At 39.7% G+C, this 12,562-nt stretch overlaps 1 protein-coding gene across 2 annotated transcripts in view; it reads right to left on the reverse strand.

Annotated features, from left to right (window-relative positions):
• atf6b (activating transcription factor 6 beta) overlaps positions 1 to 3,740 on the reverse strand; it is an 18,003-nt gene extending 14,263 nt beyond the window's left edge. Inside the window, exons 1-3 of one of the 2 annotated variants that reach the window (XM_058753074.1) lie at positions 3,433 to 3,740; positions 2,074 to 2,141; positions 297 to 375 (exon numbers count right to left, since the gene is read on the reverse strand). In XM_058753074.1, the coding sequence (XP_058609057.1) occupies positions 297 to 375; positions 2,074 to 2,141; positions 3,433 to 3,511 (226 nt within the window). In that variant the 5' untranslated portion in view covers positions 3,512 to 3,740. The remainder of the gene's footprint in view (positions 1 to 296; positions 376 to 2,073; positions 2,142 to 3,432) is intronic. The other variant, XM_058753073.1, reaches the window with a different exon arrangement.
• Between the last annotated feature and the right edge of the window lie 8,822 nt (positions 3,741 to 12,562).

Raw genomic sequence — 12,562 nt, forward strand, 5'->3', positions numbered from 1 at the left:
CGTCTGCAGAATACAGTAATGATCACGTGACTGTGAGCAGCCTGCTTCGTGTTTAACATGCCTGGTGTTAGTCTCTTTTAAAGAGATGGAGCGATCTGTGCATTCATCCGTGTGCGCTGCCTACAGTAAAAACGTCCTGTTTATGAGCTGAATTGTGCCAAAGATTGTCCTATTTATAAGCTAAAATTAAAAACAACCCTGCAAAGTTCTCTTGAATTTCTCTGAGCTTCTAATATTGTCTTTGACACACTCATGAGACGTGACATTATAAAGCAGACGAAGTGCAGGTGTCTCACCGGCGAGGCTGCTCTCCAGGTTCTTCCATGGTGACGTGGGGTCATCAGGGTCCAGCGTGAGGACAAGATCACTGTCCAGCTGTCACACAGACACACAGACACACTCCTGAGCATCATCACTTCACCAGCAAACAAACACTACATTAGACGACTTATGCAGATTAATCACGATTAATCCCACCTAACATTAATTTGAAGATTGAATGTGAAATTATTGCAATATAAAAGTATATTTAAAAATGTTAATGTACAAACAACATATTTTTCATATTTGTTTAATGGCATCTTTTTTATGACTGAAGGCCAGCATCACTGATACCAATAATACTGATTTCCCTATAAAAAAAAAAAATGCCCCCCTAATATTTAACCACTGACTATAGCCATTCAACGTTACATTATAATTAAGAGCTATCAATTTTAACATTTATTAGACTTAAAAAATAACTTTTAATTTAAGTGAACTTCAAACGATCTTTAACCCATTATAATAAATGTCATATTTAGCTAGGCCTGTCCCCCTCTGCAGAAATATACAGAATTTTATCAAACACTAAATTCTAAACTAGATGAATCCATAAAGCTATAAAAGTTATTGATTTCGTAGTTTTTCTTTTATTCTTGATGAACAGACATCGCAGCAGCTGGTTATTAGGTTATTTCTTTAAGAGCTGCCGCTACTGAACGTGACGCGGATCTGACACGCATCGTATTTTCTCTCAACTCTACCTTTTCTGACCCGTTTCAGTCTCTTCTAATGAGCTGACGAGTTGAATCGGGTGTTAGATGAGGAGACAGTGCTGGGCTGCTCCAGGACAGTTTGGAAAACCATTTCAGAGACATGTTCTTAATGCAACTCATATATGTGACCCTGGACCATAAAACCAGTCTTAAGTGTCAATTTTACTGAGATTTTACTGAGATGCAGAGATGCATCACCTGAAAGCTGAATAAATAATCTTTCCATTGATGTATGGTTTGTTGGACAATATTTGTCTGAGATACAACTATTTGAAAATCTGGAATATTGAGAAAATCACCTTTAAAGTTGTTCAAATGAAGTTCTTAGCAATGCATATTACTAATCAAAAATGAAGTTTTGATATATTTACAGTAAGAAATTTACAAAATATCTTCATGAAACATGATCTTTACTTAAAATCCTAATGATTTTTGGCATAAAAGAAAAATTCATAATTTTGACCCATACAATGTATTTTTGGGTATTGCTGCAAATATACCCCAGCGACTTAAGACTGGTTTTGTGCTCCAGGGTCACATATAACATATTACATGCACGCACAGTTTTAAAGCAGCTGTAATCGCCTTTTTGGTAACTTCATGCCTTAACTGACCACGACATTGCATTGAGTGAGGAATAAAGGTCATTGCACACCGAGTCTTTTCCTATCAAAACGCTTGTTACGGATGCAAAATCACAGAAAATCGAACCTGATCCGAATTTTTTTTTTTTTTAATGACGGACGAAAGTTTCGGAGGCAGTGTTTTTTTTTACGTGCAAAAAATTTGGACGGAAATTTCGGACTCGGTGTGCAATGATCTTCAGGCTTTCAGCTTCTCTGTATCCCTCTGTGAGAACAGATCAGGACATGTGAGGACAAACACTCGCAGCATAGTGATGGGTAATAACTGATAGCACAGCCGCTGACAGCCGGACTACTTCAAACCCAGACGTCACACACTTATTCACAGCAGTGTGTGTGTGTGTGTGTGTGTGTGTGTGTGTGTGTGTGTGTGTGGGGAGTTAGGAACGTACCGATGTGTCATATTTCAGTTCTCCGGTGAAATCCTCCTCCATATCCTCACACTGATACAGACAGGCATCTGACAGACACAGACATATTATGTAAATATAATAAGAAGGAAACATGATGCTTTGAGAGCCAGAGGGGGTCAACTCTTTGAAATGGATAATCAGGATAAATAGTAGTTATTGTTTTCTGGGAAACATCTCACAAGTATTTTATGTAGCTTCTGAAGGGCACAGCCACATGGGAAAAATATAATCTTTAAACAAAATTTGAAAAATGTACACATCCTTTTCAAAAGTTTACACCCCCTGCTCTTAACGCACTGAGCATGAACATTTGTGCATTTTTGTAGTAGCTGCGTTCGAGTCCCTCAGCTGTCCAGCGGATCTCAAAATCATAGTCACAGCTGGAAAGGGACTGAATAAACAGAAGATGCTGGAGGAGCCAGACAAACAAGAAACTCACAAACTACTCTCACAAAACCTAAAAACAGTGACTGATCACGGACTCACAGTATTCAAGGCTATGTAAACACTTAGTGAATTCTGCTGTTTGTTTTGTAGACAGCATGTGAGCAGCTGTTAGGTGAAATATTTTGAGATTATGTAACAGGCCAAGCTCTGCTCATCTCCACACAGTCCTGACCCAGACCTCCAGCTCCCTGTCCTCTCAATGCCGTCCGAGCGGAGACGAGATCGAGATGCATGCAACTGAAGATCTCAGGCCTCCAGGTGCTGCTGCTTCTGGACGGTTCCCAGGGACAGGGTTCAGAGAGAAAGCCATCAGGGAAATGACACTTTACACATGTTTACATTTGATATGCTGCTTTACTAACACTCTTCTATACAGTTAAGAACTCGTAAAAGGGGAACTTAAGTGAGCATCCACTTAGAACACCCTAACAACCACTTAGCAACCACACAGCACACCTAATCAAACCACATAGCAACGCCTTGGCAACCGCCCACAAACCCTAGCAGCACTTCTCCAGCAGCATCCAGCTACAGCTACTAATGTAATGCACACATCCATATAGTGAGGAAGCATCAGGAAACGGATTCATATGTTTTCACATAATTACATTTGATTGTAGTTACAAAAATGTTTCCTTTCTTATATTACTTATCACCAACTGTTTATTGGTAACGTCTTAAACGTTTCTTTTTTATGTTTTTGAAATCAACATATAAAAGGGGAGATTGTATTTCTAGTCAAACTGAGACAGCTGCTGAGGAGAGACGCGCATACACTAACACTAGCCGGATCCGGAGTGACTCCGGAGTCTCTTCCTCGGATGCACAGCGGAACTCTCCTCACGCGGACTATAGAGCGTCCACCGATCCGTTAACGGTAGCGTTACTCACCCCAGTCCGCGCTGGTCAGCAGGTTATCGGCGCAGAAGCGGCTGTCCAGCTCAGACAGCAGCAGCTCCGCGGTCATCATCACTCTCTCTCTCTCTCTCTCAGCGGGAAGTCACACAGGAGGCGGGGCCGATTCTACCTCGAGCGGCGCGCGGTCACGTCCATCGGTTAGTGAAGTACCGAGACCGTGAAGCAGATCACTGAACCTGGCCGATCGCTTTTGTTTAACGGTTTAACTCGCCATTCCGCACCGACTGACATACACAGACAAGGAAACTCATTTCCTTAACGAGCCCCGCCTCTTTTTGTTCAGATCAGCCAATGGGAACATAGAACAGAAGATTGACAGGTCGGTTGGCCGCTCGAAACCCAGAACGCATGCTATTGGATGACCGATGAGCCAATGGTGTGGTTTTCTCGCAGGAAGGCGGGCTGTTCTGCTGCAGAAACCAGTAAAAACACGCTTTGGCGATTGACGGTATTATTGACCAATGAAGTTATGCAAAATATGGACCATCTACACTGCGCCTTTGTACCTGCGTTATTGTTTTCGTGCCTAATTTCTACTTTTGCACAAAGTGTGGTTCCGTCATTTACATTAGAAATGACTATGAGTTCTGCAGCTGTTAGTTTAATATAAAGATGTTTGTGGAAAGTTCTTGAATCTGTAGCTCTTACACAACTCCGCTCGATTGTCACGTGGAGTCGAGCATGAGAGCAGCGAGCCGGAGAACTCTGATGTCACATCCGCTTCCCACAAAACTGCGTTCAGGGGACCCAGAAAGGATTTGAAAACCCACTTCCTAAAGACGCTTGCATGTCACTGCAGATCATTTTGGTAGTTTATGTCACGAGAACAATTTGGAAGATTAGGAATGGTACTGCACCAGAAACCTGCGCTGTGGCAGTGATGGGGGAAATATATCCGTGCTGTCGAACGATTAACCGCGATTAATCGCTTCCAAAATAAAAGTTTTTGTTCACATAACATATGTATGTGTGCTGTGTATATTTATTATGTATATATAAATACACACACATGTACGGAGCCCTTTACAGGACATTGTGGTGGGAAAAATTCACGAGAAATTTCTCGAGAAACCATTTGAGTTCGGACAAACTCTTCCTGTTTACTTTGCAGCTTGCAGTGGTTACAGCTCGTGTCACAATGGAGCGGTTCATAGAGTTTTTATTTTGAACTTTGACTCAAGTATAAAGAAATACAGTCAGTCAGTGGTTAGTTCGAGGCACGGTTTTGGGACATTCTAAAACGCTTTAATGTGGCTTAATGTATTAAAACAGTGACATTAGGACCAAATTCGATAATAATAAATACTAATAAAATTGTTAGGTTTATATTAATAACCTTATTAATAATATTACTATTAATAAAGGAGAATAGCCCAGAATATGAATGGTTTTGCGAGGGAACGCAAAGTTTCTCGAGAGAACGCAAAACATTTGAAAAAAATTTTTTCCTCCCACCCCGACTTTTTCCCACCACAATGTCCTGTAAAGGGCTCCGTACACATGCATGTGTATATTTAAGAAAAATATGTTATGTTTATATATTAAATATATTTATATGTAATATGAATTATATGAATATAAATATATACATGTAAATACATGTCAATATTTTCAAAATATATACTGTATGTGTTTCTATTTATATATACATAATAAATATGTACACACACATATATTATGTGAACAAAAACCTTTATTTTGGATGTGATTAATCGCGATTAATCATTTGACAGCACTTATATATATATATATATATATATATAAGTGCTGTCAAATGATTAAAAACTTTTGCAAGGCACTGTATATAGCCTATATACAGTTCCTTGCGAAAGTATTCATACCGCTTAATTTTTTTCATGTTTTATGTTGCTGCCTTATGTTAAACTGCTTTAAATTACTTTTTTTCCACATCAATCTACACTCCATACACCATATTGACAAAGAAAAAACTGAATTCTCATAACCTCTGAAATTCATTAAAAATAAAAAGTACACTACATAAGTATTCATACCCTTAACTAAATATTTAGCTGAAGCATCTTTACAGCCTCAAGTCTTTTTTGTTTGATGCGACAAGCTTTGCTCACCATCATTTGGCAATCATCTGCCATTCTTCACATCACTTCTTCACCTCACAAGCTCTGGCAGGTTGGATGGGGTCAGATGCACATTTTCAGGTTTCTCCAGAAATATTTGATTGGGTTCAATCGCAGGCTGTGGTTGGGCCACTCAAGGACATTCACAGAGTTTTCTATAAGCCACTCTTGCTGTGTTTTTAGGTTCATTGTCTTGTTGGAAGGTGGGCCTTCTGCTCAGTCTGAGGTTCTGAATGCTTCCGGACTGGGTTTTCATTAAGGCGATCTCTATATTTTGGAGCACTGAGCTTTTCTTCTACTCTGACGAGTCCTTCAGTCCCTGCCGCTGAAAAACAGCCCCACAGCATGAGGCTGATACCAGCACACTTTACTGCTGGGATGGTACTCTATAGGTGATGAGCAGAGCTGGTTTCCTTCAAACATGATGCATGGAATTGAGGTTCATCAGACCAGATAATCTTGTTTCTCACAGTCTGAGGGTCCTTTAGGTGCTTTTTTGCAAATTTCAAGTGTGTTTTCATGTGTCTTCACTGAGGAGAGGATTGAGTCTGGCCACACCGCCATAAAGCCCAGATCGGTGGAGTGTTGCAGTGATGTTTGTCCTTCTGTAGGTTTCTCCCATCTCCATTATGATCAAGTAGAGTGACCATCAGGTTCTTGGTCACCAGTCTGGACAAGGCCCTTCTCCATCAGTTGGTCAGTTTGTCCAGGAGGTCAGCTCTAGGAAGAGTCCTGGTCGTTTCAAACTTCTTCCATTAAAGGTAACAGAGACTACATGCTTCTGTGACCCTTCAATGAAGCAGAATCATTTTCTGAACTCTTCTCCAGATGTGTGGCTTGACGCAAACCTGTTTCTGATTTGAGGGCTTTATTTTTGCTCTGATATGCATTATCAGCTGTTAAACCTTTTATGTGTGCCTTTCCAAATCATACCCATTCAATTGAATTTGCCACAGGTTAACTTCACTGGAAGTACAGTAACAACTACAAACAATATGAATGCTCCTGAGCTAAATTGCAGCTGTCCCGGATAAGGGTATGAATACTTATGCAATGGAATCAGTTAAGTTTTTTATTTGTAATAAATTTGTTTTTTTACTTTATCATTATGTTGTACGGAGTGTAGATCGATGTGGGAAAAAAAGTAATTTAAAGCAGTAACATAAAATGTGGAAGAAAAGAAAAAAACTGAAGGGATATAAATACTTTCGCAAGGCACTATATATATATATATAGTTTGGATTTTGCCCTAACATTTCAAACTCAACATATGTCTGCTGGCTCACTCACATGTTCTCTAAGCAGGTGCCTCTTGAGTAAATACTTGCTTCTAAACAGCCTGTGGCACTTAAGAAACTCGGTGGAAGTAATGCCCAATTTACCAGTGTACAAGGTGAAACCTGAGCAGGTAGAGAGGGAATAAAGCCAATCAGCACATAAGACCAGTCTCCCCAGGTTCTTGAAACACAAGGTCATCAGGTGTTTTTCACCCAGTTTTATAAATAGTGAATTTGGACATACTACTCATTCCATGTATTGCTAAAATAAATAAAACATGCTTTTTTATTTCAAGTTAATAATAGAAGAGCTGTGTTTAAGTCGTACTGTATGCAGCAGTGACTGGAATTTGTAACCGTTTTACTGAAAATGAACTAATCTCATTTAATTCATTTTCAGTTAAAATGTTATATTTTCAATGTCTAAATTTAACAACAACATCCTCAAATGCAATCCTCAATCATATTCTGAATTAGTCAATTTGGGCAACCATGGTAACGCTGTCTATAAGTTAATAAATTATGTTCAGTCACCGGTTGTTCATGTTCATCTTCTTCTCTTCCTTAACATGTATCAAACATATCATAACTGTGCATCATCTGTGCATATCTGGCTTACATGAACTTGAGCATCACTAAGCAACACCTGACAGTGTGCTCCAGCTGCAATCAAGCCTCTGAGTCTGAGGGAATAACGAAGACTCAACAAACAATAATAATGTTGCAACACTTGCCTGGCTTAACCAAGCCCAGCGTAAAAGGAAAATGCCACCAAGCAACAAAGAAGCACAAGAAAAGAAAATTAGGAGTTTCAGTGCCAAGTGGCTTGTGTATGACTCAACAAATAATGTCACAAATAATGTTATGTGTTTTCAGATTCAGACTGTTTGTAATCAAAAGTTAGCCAATGTAAGCTCCAAAATACTGGCAAAATACTTGTTTATCTGTGTTTTTTTTTTTTTTTTGTATGAATTTACATGTAGCTATCTTAAACATATTAACTTCCGTTGGTCAGTTCAGAGTTGGGAATTGAAAATCGATTCCAATTCTGGAATTGTATGTTATAAAATCATAAATTTGACTTCACTTATTGCTTCCATGTGTGCTCATTTTCATTCAGACCAGCTTTTTTTCACACGCCATCTGTGAGGATCCGACCTGCAGAATCTTGCTATTTTATGTTATGTAACGTCAGTTCTGATGGACCGCAGAAAATGCTCTGAAGTGTGGCTAAACTTTGCGAAGTCAGAAGCTAAAAAAGCCAAGTGTAATATGTGTGGCAAGCTAATTTTCTGCAAAAGAGATGTCACCAGAGATGTCAAAATGTTTTGCAAAAAGAGACTTTTGAATATGAATATGTTTGATATCTACACATTGGAAATCAAAGTGGGATTCGATATGAATCGGAATCGATAGGCAGAGTCAGAAGTGCAGCTGGAATCAATCAAATTCAAATTATACCAAACCCTAATTAACTGTTACTTGTGTCATTTTAGGCTTGACAGTCATGAAAAGCTCTTCATGCACAGCATACTGCAGGAAGAGAGAAGAATGTTAGTGGAGAGTGTTTCCACTCCAAAATTCACCCGAGTGATGACAGATGGATTGAAGAAGAGATGTGTACCTGAGGACTTCAAATCCTGGGCAGGTCAGGGTTAAATTTGCTGGTGTTCAGGTAGTCTCTGGCCAAACACCATAAACTTTACTGAAGAACTGAGTAGAATTATGTGAAGGGAGTAGTGAAGACAAACTTGTGGCCATATAGACAGATGGAGCTGCAGCGATGGAGGAGCAGTGTGTTTCAAGAACCTGGGGAGACTGGTCTTATGTGCCGATTGGCTTTATTCCCTCTCTACCTGCTCAGGTTTCACCTTGTACACTGGTAAATTGGGCATTTTCTCAAATATAGCACAGAACTCCATCAACTCAAGCATGGATTTCTGCTCCAAGAAGACACAGCTCAGTTGAGCACAAAAGCATACACAGCAGGGATGCACTCCGGTGAAGCTCCTATGTGATTGGCTTTTTCCGTTCCAGCCAGGTTTGGGGACAGCAAATCTGCATCAATATTGTCAAAATTGGTCTGGCCTGTACAGCACATCAAAGTCACTTGAGGTTGGGCGTTAGCCAGTGATGTCCAGTCAGTGGCTTTAAGCTTTGCAGTGGTAAGAATGCATGTGAGTGGATTATTGTCATTACAAATGGTCAATTTGGCTCTATATAGGTAATCATGGAATTTATATATGACTGCCGAGTTCATTGAAAGAAATTCCAACTGGTGGATAGGATATCTCTTCTCTGAATTGCTCAGTTTTCTAATCGCAAATGCTATGGGCTGCAGACTGGAGAAATGCTCCTGATATAACACAACGCTGCAAGGACTGGGGCAATAGTGAGACACTGAATAATTTAGTGAAAAGCATCCATGCAAGACTGATTCCACCTGTCCCCAAAAGGTTCAGACTCTTTCAGGTAGGTCCTGGATTTGTCTTTGTCAAGCTTTTTACCTTGTTGAGTGGGTGCATAATACTTTGTGATGTCAGTAAGTGATCTGACGATTGCAACGTAGTCGGCTATGAAGCTACAGTAATACCCACAGAAATCCAGAAAGATCTTAAGGACTAACGGCTTGGTGCTGACTTGTCATGGTCTGCCGCAGTGTCTTCAGATACTGTTTGTCCAATGACAGTTTCAGACCAACTTTCTCTAATATGTCAAAGACCTTTAGAGGTCTTTCCAAAGATGGTCAGGTCATTCCCGTAGACTAGGAATCCAAGAAGCTTCATGTTTTAAACAGATTCTTCCATCAATGCCATGTGGCATACGCTCAAACTCATACGGGCGTATAAAGGTGGTTTTATTCTTATCCTCTCTAGACATATTGATTTAGGACTGAAAACCATCTACTCCCTAACAAACAGCCCAAGGCATCATGGGGAGTAGTATACTGGTCTGGCACTGTACGAGCATTATGTGTATGAAAGTCTATGCACATTCTCACATTCTTATTTTTTTCTTTCTGACTATAGGGTCTTTACGATTACTTAATGATATCTGCTTTCATAAGCTTCTGATGGTGTCCTGTCAATATCTGCTGGAGCCAAACCTCTGGAACTCTTACGGAAGAGCCTAGGATCAGATAACTGCATTTGGTGTCCCACTCCTTTTGCCAACCCAGCATGGCACTGAAGTAGTGAGAACTCACCAGCTCCTTCTGACCACTTCTGCCTCTTTCTCTGTTACCTTGTCTCAGGAATAGGGGTTTCTCTAAAGCAGGGGTGTAGCCACCTAAAAACAGATGCAGAATTATTATTTTTTTAATCGTAATAAACATGGGTGGCGCTAAGGAGGGGCGAGCAGATGCTTCAGCACCCCCAAGAAAGACCAAAGCACTGCCATAAGAAATGAAATAAAATAAAAACATTTGACTTATTACGCATTCATAACTCGTGCATTGCAATATAACGTGATGTGATTAGCAGGCACACTTTTCGAATTGTCAGCATTTTTAAAAATGGATCGGTTCCTTGTGCCAAGTAGGCCTGTCCCCGACTAAAGATTTCACTAGTCACACGTACATTGATTAATATAATAACCTAGGCTACTAACCGTCCTTTAATATATAGGCGTATAGCCTATTCCGCACTCAAGCACACGTATAAAACTTGCAATGGCAAAAGAAGGCTAATGATTATGAATATGTTGGGGGAAAGGGAAAAGAAAACATTTTAATTATTTGTTAATAAACTAGTGATTTCTTCTCAGTCAGTGTCGGCTGAAAAGATAAAGTTGCCGAATGCGACGCTGCATCTCCACATGAATTTTAATAAAGAAATGCACCTTTTCATTCTGACTACGTAATTAGAGATGTTATATATTTTTACAGGCTATATCAGCCCAGTCTGTTCTGTTCTGTAACGTTAGTAATACACAGTCTTGGTGTTTTGTTTTTTTGGGGGTTTTTTGCACATTAATCTGACAGTAAATGTGGCACAACCAGTTTTTCTGATGCACACCCAGAGTCTCTTTTCTGGCTACGCTCCTGCTCTAAAGACAATGAGGTTTGTATCAATATCTCCTGTATTTGTGGCTGGGGCCAAAACAAGGAGCCAGGACCTCAGTGCAGATCTTAGCTGTGTCTCATGACCAACATTTATGTCCAAAGTCTGCACAATGTCCACCCCAGCACTTTCTTTACACAGCCGGGCCAAGCTCTTGAAAAGGTTTGTATTGGTGCCCAGAATAACCAGGGTTTGGTAACATAAGCCAAATAGGGGTAACTGGACTTAAGCCCAATAATGGGGTGGATGGGAGTGTCAGACAGATGCCATTTGTAACTTGTGAGGCGCTGTCTAGCAAGGCTTCAAAAGCCTGTCCGCTCACTTTCAAGTGGACAACAGAAGTCGGGCCAAACCTTCTCTGGTTACACTATCTTAGATTTTCTGCCAACTCTTAACAGACTCCGACCCTGTACTTTTTATGAGACTTATTGATTTGTCCACCTAATATCAATTTTTGAAGAATAGGAGGATGAAAGAAGAAGAGAGGGGAAACAGGATGCCTGTCATTTTTGAATAATATTGAATGCAGATTTCATCTAAACCACTTGTACTCTGTGTGGTGACGGGAATGCTGGCGTATATCCCAGTGTCTCGGCCATGGGCGGGGAACACTGGATGGATGACATGTCCATCACAGGCTCACACACATTCACATGCACACATGCCTCCATGCAGAGGCATCATGCACTCAAAGTAAGGCGGCACTGCCCCCTCAGATTTTTGAGCCAAGTGGATTTTGAATGCAGCTTCCAAAAGACAAAAAAATAGCCGATTACTATTTTCTATATTTACTACAATCACACCGGCGTGATTAGATCGTTCAGCGCGTCATATCATCAGCTGCTAAATTCAAATCTGTGTTCACTGGCTGGCGCTGAGCCAGATACAGCAAATGCAAATGTGTGTATGAATCCGTAAGATATTCATTTCATAGTGTAAACAGCTTCAGTGGTTTTAATGGGATTTTTTGAGAGTGCTTGAACTCTAGACTGTCAGTGAAAATGAACAATGCATATGATATGATTAGTAGCCTAACTTACAATGTTTTTATTCACATAAACTTTCAATGTTAAATTCACATTAAATATAAAGTGAGTCGTATTAAAAATATGTTATGGCATGGCATCCATATCTGTTAATTAAGTAAACAAACAGGTTTTTATACATAGTTAATAGATTACATTATTAGGTTACTTTGACCATCACCCACTAGGCTATATATCAACTAACATAATCTATAAAGGTGAGAATCAAGATATTTCATGATATAGTTAATGCGTTTGGGAATGTTTCGAATAAAAAAATAATAAAAACACATATAATTGCTGTTGTGGCTGCTGTGTGTCACATGACGACGAAACCCCCCACAACACGCTGGAACTAATATACATTAATTCATGCTTAACTAATGCATAGACAATCATGAGTTAATATATAACTCATGAAGAACTAAACCATTTATTAATAATTTCATCAGCAACAAATGAGCATTCTGTATGATTCATAGATTAAGTAATCAATCAATTGTTATTAGTTAAATGTTTCATAATGTATTAATTCCCTAATAACATATACCCACGCCCCCCTAAAACGGCTCATTCAAACACACCCCCACATGTCTATGTCACGGTGTGGGGAGATTTGCAAAACACCACCCAAACGTATACGC

This window comes from Onychostoma macrolepis, chromosome 19 (assembly GCF_012432095.1).
Source record: "Onychostoma macrolepis isolate SWU-2019 chromosome 19, ASM1243209v1, whole genome shotgun sequence".
NCBI classification, from domain to species: domain Eukaryota; kingdom Metazoa; phylum Chordata; class Actinopteri; order Cypriniformes; family Cyprinidae; genus Onychostoma; species Onychostoma macrolepis.